This window comes from Chaetodon auriga, chromosome 13 (assembly GCF_051107435.1).
Source record: "Chaetodon auriga isolate fChaAug3 chromosome 13, fChaAug3.hap1, whole genome shotgun sequence".
Classification (NCBI taxonomy): domain Eukaryota; kingdom Metazoa; phylum Chordata; class Actinopteri; order Chaetodontiformes; family Chaetodontidae; genus Chaetodon; species Chaetodon auriga.
In genome coordinates this window covers 12225472-12238073 of record NC_135086.1, presented here as the reverse complement: position 1 = coordinate 12238073, position 12602 = coordinate 12225472, and the positions used below count along the sequence as shown (strand labels likewise).

The following is a 12602-nucleotide window of genomic DNA, read 5'->3' as shown; positions in this document are numbered from 1 at the left end:
CAGAAAAAGAAACACAGGCACAGTTTCCCTCAAAATGAATACTTCAGCGCCTCAGGGCAAACTGATAAGCCCAGGAAATGACATTCACATCCGGTTCTATATAACAATCCACTTTGGTCACACTTGGATTACTGCTTTTCTGTACGCAGTACACTAAAGAAAGAAGCGAGGAATGTATTGTCTCTGGACTGCAGCTGAAATATACTTAGGAACCATTTTTGACTCTCTAAAGCAAATAAAAAAAATGCTGTTTATATCAACTGGCGAGATCAACATTTCTTTTGTCTTCTTATTTGATTAAGAAAAAAATAAGACTACCAGTGTTTGAGTTGTGGCAGTTATGCTATTACCTCACTAGCTGTGTTTCTATATCATAATCTATATTTTGAAATATTGCATTAAAAAAGTTTGATGGAAACAGCAAAATCCGAAAAAACCTCCTTAATTTTGCAAAAATGTTTTCACACTCCCATATATTGCATTTTCTTTTTTTTTGACATCACAAAGAGCCAGTGCTGAAAAACATACAGGTAGATTTCCCTGGACAGAAATCCTGTCAAATACTCCAGGGGAAATGTCTCTCTGATGCACTTCCAGGGTCCTGGTGGTCCCCCTGGTGCACTCAAATGAAGTAGTTACACTACAGCGACAAACATGGGTGTAAAGAAAGCTGCCAATGTGCAAAGTCAGGGGTTTACAGCAGAGGTCACCCCACTTTCTATGCTCACATGTGTCTGTACGACAAGAGCAGACGCAGCACTTCAGTATATGTGAGAATCTATTGTTATGTGGCCAGGCACAGTAGAGCCAGCTCAAAGGCCGGAGCTGCATGTGACTATCCAGGGGGCTCCCTGTTTGAATAGTAAGAGGAGACTGGTGTTGACCCAGCAGAACAGGGATGCCTTATAAGCACAAGAAGTCCCTTTGGGTGACTGGTTCCTGCTACACTGGGCCAATTACTAACCACTGACTACATTAGGTAATGTAGAAACACAGCGCCACAGTAAAACGTGAGCAGTGCTTACCTGGGATCCTTCTGAATGCTGTCTATGGAGGGAGAGCGAGTAGCACCGTCATCCATGACAACAGCCTGGCGAGCATAGTTGGGATCGGAGGGCCGGTACTGCGCTGAGCGATACGGGTCGGCATAGGTGGCTGCCGTGTTGAGAGCATAGTTGTTTCTTTGGTAGATCATGGCACTGCGCTGACTGGGTGTCCGCTGGAGACTCCCCACACCTGGGGGCCAAAAAACCAAACATTCAGAGAGAAGGTTTTAAGAGAAAAAAAAAAAACACAAGAGCCAACAAAACCATGTGAGTGGAGATTAGCAGCATTCAGACCTTTTCAGCTAAACTCTGAGCCTTGCACGCCGGTAGCATACAACTTTAAATCAAGCTAAAATACAAACATGCGGCCGTTCCGACAGACTCAGCAACTTCTAAAACCTGGAACCAATTAATGACGAGGATAAAACACAGCTCCCATGGTTCCACAAAGCAGAAGTCCTCTTCAAGGGGCGGTCCGCACGTTGTTTTGTTTTCACAAGAGTGTGTTAAAGCAGAGAGATCCTGCTGTTTTCAAAGAGGACAGGAAGCCTCAACCTGCTCGATGATCCACAAATCCTTTCCTCACCACGCTCAGTCCTTTGCACCATTGTATTCTGAGGCTAACTTTGCCAAACACAGCAGAGAGGCAATGGTAAACCATGACCAGGTCCAAAAACAGTCAGAGATACACTAGTAAAGCGGAAGCATCACTAACACAAACATGCAGGGAAGCCATCCTTCCAGTCCAATATTCAGCCTGACAGCATCTCGCTTCAGCCATCTTTCCTCTTTCACTTGCTCCAAGTGATATTATGACCTAGTTTTTTTTAACACAATGGGTCACAAACACAGAACTGCATAAACAAGCGCGTTGGATTTAGCCCTCCCTCTCACCCGAGCCACGTGATGTGTGGCAGCGTGACTGCTGCACCGGTCAGATCCCTATCAGCCTTCCAACAGGACTGAGCATGTACGTACTCAAACTCCCTCCTCCCAGAAGCCAAGACGTCAACTTGTGGTGCTGCTCCAAAAACGCAATTTCTCACATCAGTGCATTTCTGTGTTGGGCAGCAGCACCATCCTGCAATATGTTTATCTACCAATGTAACCTAACAGAGCCAAAGACACTGTGAGAAAAATTACAAACAACATAGTGTAGCTTGGCAATTTTAGCAGAGCTATTTGGATTCTATTCCTTATCTTTTCAGGCAAGGATCAATACTTCTACTTAACATAAATATCTCCCACTCGCACAAAAAAGTACAGTGCAAGCTTCAAGAAAAAGCCAAAGAATGCACGGAAAGCCGGAGGGGGAAAATGGCCCATTCAAAATTAATTTCTAAACATGACAAAGAAAATGCTTGGATCAAATTGGATTTTTCCAATGAGGTAGCTCTTTCAAAGACTCCTTATTGAACACCCCCGCTCCAGATCCGCCCCACTCGCCTTTTCTCAATATAGCTGGCATAAACACATTACAGTGGCTACTCTGGGGGCTTCTTCACAGCATCAATAGCATTTATTAGTGAACTTATCGGTCTAAGCAGATCTCCTGTGTGCCAAGAAGAAAGCTGAATGAAGTGTGCGTGTGTGTGAGTGAAAGCTAAGCATGTGTATCTGAGGCAGGAGCGATGATGAGATGAGAATGCCAACATCCGAAGAGCTGGAAGGCTGTGGATGCGGGTAACCAAACTGTCCCCTGGCCCCTCCATCCTTCTTCTCATTCTCAGTGTGACACACGGGTAATGGACTCCTTTGTGGCAGGATGACATATCAGTACCTGCCTATTAACTCATGTCTCACCCTTTCTGTCTGACAGTGGAGGGAGGAATGGAAGGGAGGCAGGGAGGGAGAGGGTGACACAGAGGAAGGAAAATAGAAAGCAAGAGGAAAAAAAGCAAGAAAGAAAGACATAACATACGTAGCGCTAAAGGGCAGATGGACAGAAAAATGGTATTCTCTAAGAGTCAAGTGGCCCTAGATTACATGGAAAAGACTTTGAGAGATTTGAGGACAGAGGGAGAATCTGCAATAGATACAAAAACAAAGCGCTAATCTTGATCTGCATGACTCCACAGCGGGAAGATACAGAGACAGCACGAGAAAAGAGAAGAGTGTGATGTGTTGCCAGAATGCTCAAAACACAAAGGCTGCAAACAATGACCAAAATAACCATGATCTTATTTAGAGTATGATAGAATATAATACGATAACCTCTCTCAAATGTGTTATTTTTTTTTACTCATTTTAGCTAGCTATGTGCCAGGACACAAACTGCATCTTGGTTGGTGTTATAATGGTGTCCTTTGTGGGTGGTTTGTCATCCTTACATGAGTTTTACCATATAAATAATGTGGGACCAACCTGAGGTGCTCCTGTAGAGGGTGCCCTGCTGGGTGTGGCTGGGACTGCGGTACAACGGGCCCTGGAAGGTGCGATCCTCGTAGATTGGTGCAATGTGGCGGTCCGGGGACATGGCTGACCTTATGTCCTGGCCCAGCTGGCTGTGTTGACTGGCATATGAGCTCCGGACTCCTGAAGATGTAAGAGAGCGGTTAGCAGATAAGTGGTTAGCAGCAGAGTGGTCCAGTGATTACACGGCCAGTTTCATAACTGAAATGTCAAAGGTATGAGCCCCGTAAGAGCAAAAATCTGTCACTCCACTCCCACCTGTCCTGTCAAAGTGTCATTGAGCAAGACACTGAATGACTTTCAGCTTATTTACTGTAATTCTTTCTGGATGACAGTATCGGCTAAATGCCAAAAACATTCAAGAGTGCAAAATAAGAGGGAGGCGAAAAGAAACAGTAACAGGACGGGATGTTTGCTTTATATTTCAACTTGTCTTAAACTTTCAAATGCTTTCTCCAAACTTTCTAGACAGCCATTGGTTTCCGTTTATTCTGTTACAGTATGAAAAACAGTTTAAGAGACTTGACACCGGCTTGAGTCGGGTAATCAATCATATTAAACAACATGTCTTCTTTAATTGCTGTCAAAGCTAATGTCATTGTTGCATGGTCATGCAGTGCGCTGCAAAGTCTGCACTTCATTACCATGCAAAAATAATACAGCTCTGACAAAAATAAAGGTAGACGTGATGTTCACTGTGAGGTCTCATAAGCTAGTTTCAGGTTAAGTAAGTTCATTTTCATACTGGATGGAAATGAATGCAAACCAGTTTGCTGCAGAGAAGGTCAGATTCTGTTTCCTTTATAAATCAAAAATTAAAAGAATTATGAAAAGCTTGGGGATATGATTGTGAGTAACATGTACATATAAAATAAAAGGGCAGCAAATAACTATACATGATTTTTGTACAAGAGTGTAGAATAGTCACCCCAATATAAGACATATAATATATAAAGCTTCCAATTCTCCATGAAACCACACAAAGGCAACTTGAAAGAACTCGCACTGACAAAGACGGATGGCTGCACATCCTTGTGTCTTGTTGTTCTTACAAACAACACAAAGACTCAAGTCCGGCAAGTTGCCAGTTGGCCGTCAGAACATTAACGTACGCTGCGAACTTGCCTGAATGGAAATAATTAATCAGTATTTGTACTCCACAGAACATTGCGGAGAGAAGAACAAAACAAACTAGCCAACCATACCCATGCCACTGTGGATCAGATTAAACAGGCTGGTATGCTCAAAATACAAATTGACAATATGTCTGATAAAATAATTTAAACTGGCATTGCATTTCTTTTTTTTGTTTTTTTGTTTGCTTTGCATTGGTGCAGTCAGTCTGTGGTCATGTGTTTGCGGAGGAAGAAAAGGTGTAAGGGAATAATAAATACGGCACTAAATTGGTAAAATCAACCACTGATGAAGGCCAACTAGAGCTGACAGTGTCGGACCAAGAAGGAAATGAACCAATCAAAGCGGGAGCAGATGTTGGGAAATGTGTGATATGGGAAAACAGCTTCTGTAATCAGCAGCAGGCTCACCTGACAGGGGGGAGGAAAAAGAAACACTCAGGTGAGTTCTCTAATTAAAGGTCCTTTCCAGAAAAGTCACAGGCTGCAGAAGCAGCGTGAAGCAGCAAGTCCTGTCTGACTCAGATTCAGTCCAGATGTGAAACAATAACAGCAGGATGAGGTAACAACAATACCTGCCGCTCCTTCCAGGGCCCCAGCTGTGAGAGTCCTCACCCCACCCCCCTCTGTTCCTTACCCAACGCACCTCAAAATGTTTTCAACATTATTCACCTTTCATGCTCATCCTGCCAGTTCCTACAGATCAAGAAGTATTAAAAACCAAAACATCCTCTTGTACAAGTTGTTGCTCGTATGTTAGCTGTTCAGATTTAGCTGTGTTCAATGCATTTTCACAGTAAGACGGTGGAACCAGGACAGTGTGAACCTGTTGCACGCCTCACCCTCCCAGTGAAGCCCACTGCTGACAGGTGAAAGGAGCCTGTTGGTTTACACCCTCCCCAGATCAACAGTACGGCTAACAGGGACAAATACACAGTTTGTGTTAAACCTCACATCAGTGAATCTCACTAAACTGAGAAGCCCAGTGGACCACTATACAGTTGGCAACTAACTGCTCATTGCACATTTCACGAGGCTCCAAACGTCACTTGGGTCTTCTCCAACTGCAGGCGCAGACTGCTGCTTAACAAGAACTCTGCCATGCAGAACCAGCTAAATGGGGGATTCTTGTCACAGTATGAGACCAAGTAAATTAATAAATAAGAACATTTGCCTCCTCTGGGAGCAGGGTGAGTGAAGATTTCAGATGTAGATAGCCGGCTAACATCTGAAGCACCAAGTCTTCAGGAGTTACGAAGCCAGGCTCTTGGGGGTCGCATCTGACAGCTGGTAAAAAGACCCTTTTAACCCCTAGCTGCATAACTGAAGGAATTAATTAAATATGTATTAAAACGATGGTTGTAGTCCAGATTGTGTGCCGTCTGAGGCCAGTTAATAGACTGGACTATAATTTTCTTTTTAAATATTAATGCTCTGAATGAAAACCACAACTTACAGTATATCTGTATAGTAAGTTTTGATTGGGCAGCAGGTAGTGGCAAAATGGTAATCAAGAGAAATCCCAGGGGGCCTCTGTCGCTCTAGTCTGACACAGTTAACACAGCTGTGAACTGAGCTTGTAGAGCCTTCTCCTCATATAAACACACACACACACACACACACACATACATACTCTAATAATGTACTCTGGTATTCCATTCAACCTATATCAGGGTGTTTTCAGACCTGTAGTTTGTTTACTTTGCTCTGATTCATATCATGTTCAAGGGCAGAACAGAACAGAAATATTACCAAGGAGATTCGCCTCAAATGCTTCCTTCTCTTCCAGTTTTCTTCACTGTAATGGAGCACGAGCAGTGTTGCTAACTGTTTTCGTAGTGTTTATGCAGTTCATATAGAACCAAACCTGGATTAGAGGCACTATGTGTTTAGAAAGAACAGGTCCAAACGAGCTAGGTTTGGATACAATAACATGCACTTGGTGCAGGTGATCAGTGCAAATGCAAGCTATTCCAAACACTAACTTAACTGTCAAGATTATGTTAAACTTCAAATAAAAAGTCTTCTCAGATTTTTATTTTAATCACTGGCCATCTGGCCATCTAAACAGACTAAGTTGTAAACAAGGCTGTGGAGGCCAGTTATTAAAGCAGTTATTACATTTTTAGAAACTTTTTTTTTTTATTTCCACCTGTCAGTTGAGTGCTATTCTGGTGGTGTGGTGTCTGATGGAGGATTCGGTGGTTGTGTCTTAATTATCAAATAATTCCTTTAAAAAAAACTTTACATAAAATTACGATATCAACAATCCTGCCTACTTCATTTGCCTATGCAACAGGTTTGCCTCTCTAATAACACCCCACCTCCCCGTTCAGACCACCCTGCTTCGATGACCACCCACCATTGCTTAATTCCCGCACTGAGCGGCCCCACTCCACATGTGCTACCTGCTTCTTTCTCCATTGTTTAAGGATAGCCTGACGGAAAAAATAGTCATTCCAATTAGCCATTAAAATGAAATTCTTTTTCCAACACTGTTTAATAAAAGCAATGAGCCACTTAATGCAATGCTTTTAGAGCAGCTTAGAGGGTTTTAGGCACTCCAGTGCAAATGTCTCTTAGCTTTTAGTGTGCTCTCTCGTGGCTTTTTGCTAAATGAACCATTGCAGCTGCAAGATATACTGTAGGTTCACAATATTAAAATTATCAGTGGATTGTGTTAAATACTCACACAGCCTTGAGGCACGAAAGAGTAAACTTAACTACATAAAAAAAAAGTACTCTGGAATGGCAGACATACTGTAGTGCAGGGTTGAGAGTAAAACAGAGTAAACTGAATAATGCTGCTGCTGCTGCTGCTGCTGTGTGCTGTAGTGGCACGCTCAAAAGCCCAGGAAGCCTTTCACTCTGTGGCAGTGCACACAATAGCCACTAGCAGCAGCTTGGCAGGAAATCAGTTCAGCCTCTCTTGTTCAAAGGTTTAAAAGGAATGACGATGCGAAGAGAGAGGAGGTAGTGGGAAGCCATAAGGAAAGGCGGGAGCAACAGAGAAGAGGGAAAGAAAGGATGAAAATGAAAAGAGGGTTAATGAGGCAGTCCAGGACCATCAGAGACTTCTCATCCCATGTAAAGCCTGGCCACATGAAGCGGGCTTTTGGCACAGCTGTGACCGAGTGAGAAGGACAGAATCTACCACACACAGGGGCTTTCGTGCATATCTCTCCCTCTCAGCAGCCGACTCCTGAAAGTAGCAACATTTAAACAACCTTAGAGGAGACTAATCCGTCTGCCTTCTGTATTCTGCTCCCCTGATAGAAGGGCTGCAGTCCCTTCTAAAAGCATCTGCAAATTGTCAGGGAGAAATAACATACTGCTGTCTATTGAGGATGAATGGCCCACATTCCTGGTGCGTTATAGTCATTTAATTCTCCCCCTCAGCCCTCTCACCGTGGCTTTAACAGATTACACTTGGCAGAGGCTATATGAAGGGCGGTGGCGGCTTGGCGCGTGCTCGCTCTGGAGAAACAAACACTTAAATGGATGCAGCTGACTGCATTCCTCAACAAAAATCATTTTCAAGAAGCCTCTCCAAACAAGCAAGAGAACTGGCGTGATCACCAGAAAATTGTTCTATATAAAAAGTGAGAATAGCTGTAAAAAATAGTGTTCCATGGTTAAAGCGACCATGTTGGGGTGGTTGAGAAGGCACACGCGCTGTTTCCCCTTTCTCTTTCTTTGTCCCACTCTGCTCTGAAATGAACATAGCTGTAATGAGCACATTATTAGGGACAATTTGTCTTCATTTTCCATTTTTCAGCAGCAGAGGGAAGGTATGACTTCCTGCCAATGAATCCAGGGAGGGAAGCCAGGTGGGAGGTAGGAAAGTAGGAGGGAGGGGAAAAAGATACGTCACGACAGAAAATGCACATGAAGGCATGGAAGTCTGTTGAAAAGAAAACAGAGGTGAGGAACGGAGGCAAAAAAAACCTCCAACATCTTCTTATAGATACCGACAGAAAACCCCCAACGGCAACAATATCAAGGTTAGGCTGTCGGATGGTGTTTGCCCAATTCTTGAGATTGAACCTGATCATGTGGTCGTACCATTTCCTTCCACTACAGCTCATCAAACACTTGTGACAAATTACTTTTAGGGATAAGGCCCCACTGAAGTGCATGTGAGAGTGGGGGGGGGGGGGAAGGGAGAGGAGAGGGAAGACACAGGAGGGATGCTTCAGCAGAGAGAGAGAGAGGAGAACTAGGCTGGTGTCTGTTTCTGCTCAGAGGACAGACACTGAAAAGCCATTTGTGTCTGCCTGAGACATCATCACTCAGCAGTGTGACATAACTGCCTACTTACAGGAACCTGCAAATTCCCCCGAAAATGAACGTCTGAGAGAAGGGTAATGTATCCCCACGAGATGGGGAATTCTGGCAACGAGAGGTCACACAGCCTCTGTGATTTAATGACGGTTTGGATCGCTAATGTCCAAATATGTCCAGATTGATATCTGTTATGGGCGACCTGTGCCAACAAGGCAGGGAACACGATAAACCTCTTCCACTTTGTCTGACAAATGTACCACCTCACCCAGTCAACAAAGAGTGAAGAGATTTTGGCCCCAAGGTGCTAGCAATAGTACACATGCTAGCACCAACGTCAAAACAGTCGGCATTTTCAGCCATTTTATTACACATGACTGGCCTGTAGTATCTGCTGGTAACAGGCCTGTTGCTGGCGCGCAGACAGAAAAACACATTGTGATAATATTTTAGGCCGTAAGTCCTGGCCTTACTCAGTACAGTGTGAAATAAAATCGGTGCTGCATGTGATCTTGCAGCTAAAAACCCTACAGTAAACACGTGCGATGGTAAAATTGGCAATTGGTTGGAGATTACTATTTCACAGAGGAACAAATACCAGACACACGTGTACATGCAACACCTACAGGCAAACACAACCACAGACTGAGGAAGATGGGAAACTGATGTCACACAACAACCAAAAGTGTTCACCTTGAACGTCATCATCAACCAGGGCATCTGAGGATTTCCCCAGGCAGCAGGAAGTCAAGCAGAAAACAGTCCATTAACCTTGTAACAATAATACAGTGATTTGCTGAATAAGTGCTTCTTTTACCGTTTGGAGGAAAACAAAAATGTTCTTGGGTTTTATGGTGGAACGCCGCTTGCAGCAGCGATAAACAACTACTTTAATTTCCTTCTCGAGTTGAAAAACGTTCACTGGTTTTCATTTTTCGTATCTGCAGGTGATATCTTAAAAGGTTAGGGCTGAGAACGAGGACAGGATACATGTTGGGCTAAAAAACATTAGCCAGCGCTTGCCCTTTCCTTCTTCCTCCTAAAAGCAAGACACACAAACTAGTTTGGGCAGGCAGGTTCTCAAATGATCATTATCATTATCAATTTTCCCTTGGTGAGTGTCCACAATATAGCAATATGGAATCTTCCAAAACATTTCATGCGATGTGCTACTCTACAGTATTAAGACCACTAGATTTGGCTTCTATTCTGCCATTAACAACAAAGCTAACTATGATTAGCTATTAGCTATTATACTCGTTGAGCTAATACTTGTCTTCTTGCAGGAACTATGGTTTGGCTCCACTCCAGGACAACCGCTGACCTCAGTCACTGTTTGTATTCACATTTAGTTTGCTGAGCACAGAGACAACAACAAGCCAACAAAAGTATGTATACTTTTGTTGGCTTGTATACATGTATCACTGTCCAAATATTCACAGCCCGCATTACAAAAGAGGAATGTATGACAAGCAAGTCTGTGACGGCACACAGCTACATTAAATTATTCATGTTTTTTTTATATGCTGGGAAGTTTATAACTTTACATTATGTCAGTGTTTTCAAGTGTTATGTTTTAAAGTAATACACACTTTAACTAAGGATAACTTCTTACATTAATGGATTGAATTAATTTCTTACATGTTACATTATTTCAAGTTAAAGAAAAAACTACATGTTAAAACATTTTATCTGAATGTATGTCCTATTATTAATGTTGGGGGGGGCAGCTTTATTAAACAGTGACATTACAACCCTGTGTTCCTCCAGTGGTCATAGACCGTGGTGTGAGTCCACATTGCCCTTGACCCATACACCACACCACACCACACCACACCCACACCCACACAGACATGCAATGACATACAGTGATTCATACAGCTATGCGCCAATGGAAAAGAAGGGATACTGAGGCTAAATAAAGAGGAAAACACCATGTACTGTACTCTTTTCCTCTCTGAATTTACAAACGGTATTTCACTATTGCTCTTAGACCTTTTTATATAAGACAATGAAGCAAAACTATACAGATATTTGAAAATAGTTATTATCTGGTCTGAGAGTCTAAGTGAGTTAGAGCAGGCTGTTGAGCTGATACACTGTAAATGGCAGTGTGTGTGTATGCGTGTCTGGTTGTGTGTGTATGCATTTGAGCACCTGTGAGGCTGTCAGGTCTCGTCATCCTCTCGTAAATGTCGTAACTCTGGGGTCCGTAGGGGTCGGTGTTGTGGAGCATGGAGCGGGGCAGAGTGGAGCTGTAGTGCTGGGGCACAGCGGTCATAGTAGCCCTGACTGGAGACGACGAGTGACTAGGCTGCTTAGTCAGTGGAGGGTTGATGCCATCCACCATCGTCAGAGGTGAGCCCATGCGGCCTGATGATGACCCCGCAGAGGCCTGATAGGGCGAGGTGGTACGGCTAGCGCTGCCTGACCGTGAGTTTGTGGAGCCCATGCGTCGCAGTGCAGCAGGGGAGTTTTTCTGGGTGGAGTAGGGTGAGCTGCTGCCAACGCCGCCGGTGGTACTGGTGCGCTGGGCAGAGGGCAAGGTTGTAGAGAAGATGCTGGAGAGGGGTTTGGGTTCAGTTACAATGGGGGAGCCGTAGGCACTGCCAACTGAGGTACGCAGGGAGCCTCGGGAGGGGGACATACTGCTAGCGTAGGCTGGCGAGTGAGAGCGAGAAGGCACTGAGCTTACCCTCCGCATAGCACGGCCAGGCACTGCTGTCGTCACTGCTGGAACCTGCATGGCCGAAAGAAAACAACATCGCTTCATGTATTTGTTTCGTCAGTCCTTAAGGACCTATAAAAAAATAACAATCATGTTGTAGTCTCTGGTATGAATTGACTTATGCACAAGTAATGACATGCTAAATTACACAGCATTGCATAAACCAATTCATTACAGAGCATAACTTTACTCTGGGCCATATTTATTTTCTCTTTTCCACCCCCCTCTGTTGTCTGTGACAGTGCCATTTGGTTTCTCAGTGGTCTCTGTGTACAGCGCTGTATGAAGCATGTTTATGTTGCAGTGTAGTGTGCACCTCCTGTGCCCTGGAGCATTTCATTGCTATCTCCTCAGAAAAAAGGAGAAATTGGGTGTTTCCCATGAATTGAAAGCTTATAGTCAGTAATGTAATTAAACTCCTGAACACTGTGAACAATGACCATTACAATTCAAAATATGCTGTCTATATTGTAGTGTTGTTCAGAAGATAACTCATGCACAGACATATTTTGTGCTTGACAAGAGCAATATGCAGTTGCTGGCAGTACCTGGGTTGAAGTCTGGCCCTCAGCCCTAGCATTCCTCACCAGGGTACCAGTGCCAGCACCCGGGAAGGAGTGCTGCATCCTCAGCTCAGCCTTTCCCAGGTTCTGGCTGCTGAGGTAGCCGCTGCTGGCGTCCTGGTAGCCGCTGTCCGAGTACGAGTTTATCTGAGTTGAGCTACGCGAATTCCCTGCCGACCCTGAGAGAGAGAGAGAGAGAGAGTGACAGAGAGAGAGGGAGGACAGGAACGGGAGACAGAGACATCAGAAATGGTTTCATGATAGACACGACCTTTACCTAGACAGCATTACTAATGACAAATGGCACAGGAGGGGGAGAACTGTTCTAACACCCAGTGATTCAGTGTGCCATGGCACATCATTCAGCCTTTCATAAGCTGCGATGAGGGATCGGTTGTTTTCCGTGACACTCAAAGCATCAAGAATCAGCATGGAA

The 12602-nt window shown here is 44.1% G+C and overlaps 1 protein-coding gene across 8 annotated transcripts in view; it reads right to left on the bottom strand.

Annotated features, from left to right (window-relative positions):
• Positions 1 to 12602, bottom strand: part of pkp4 (plakophilin 4) — a 74790-nt gene that overhangs the window by 18045 nt on the left and 44143 nt on the right. For 6 of the 8 annotated variants that reach the window (XM_076746940.1, XM_076746939.1, XM_076746946.1 and 3 more), the window contains 5 exons: positions 12152 to 12345; positions 11033 to 11615; positions 9569 to 9595; positions 3411 to 3581; positions 1026 to 1236 (listed from right to left, as the gene is read on the bottom strand). In XM_076746940.1, the coding sequence (XP_076603055.1) occupies positions 1026 to 1236; positions 3411 to 3581; positions 9569 to 9595; positions 11033 to 11615; positions 12152 to 12345 (1186 nt within the window). The remainder of the gene's footprint in view (positions 1 to 1025; positions 1237 to 3410; positions 3582 to 9568; positions 9596 to 11032; positions 11616 to 12151; positions 12346 to 12602) is intronic. The other 2 variants (XM_076746942.1, XM_076746941.1) reach the window with 1 other exon arrangement.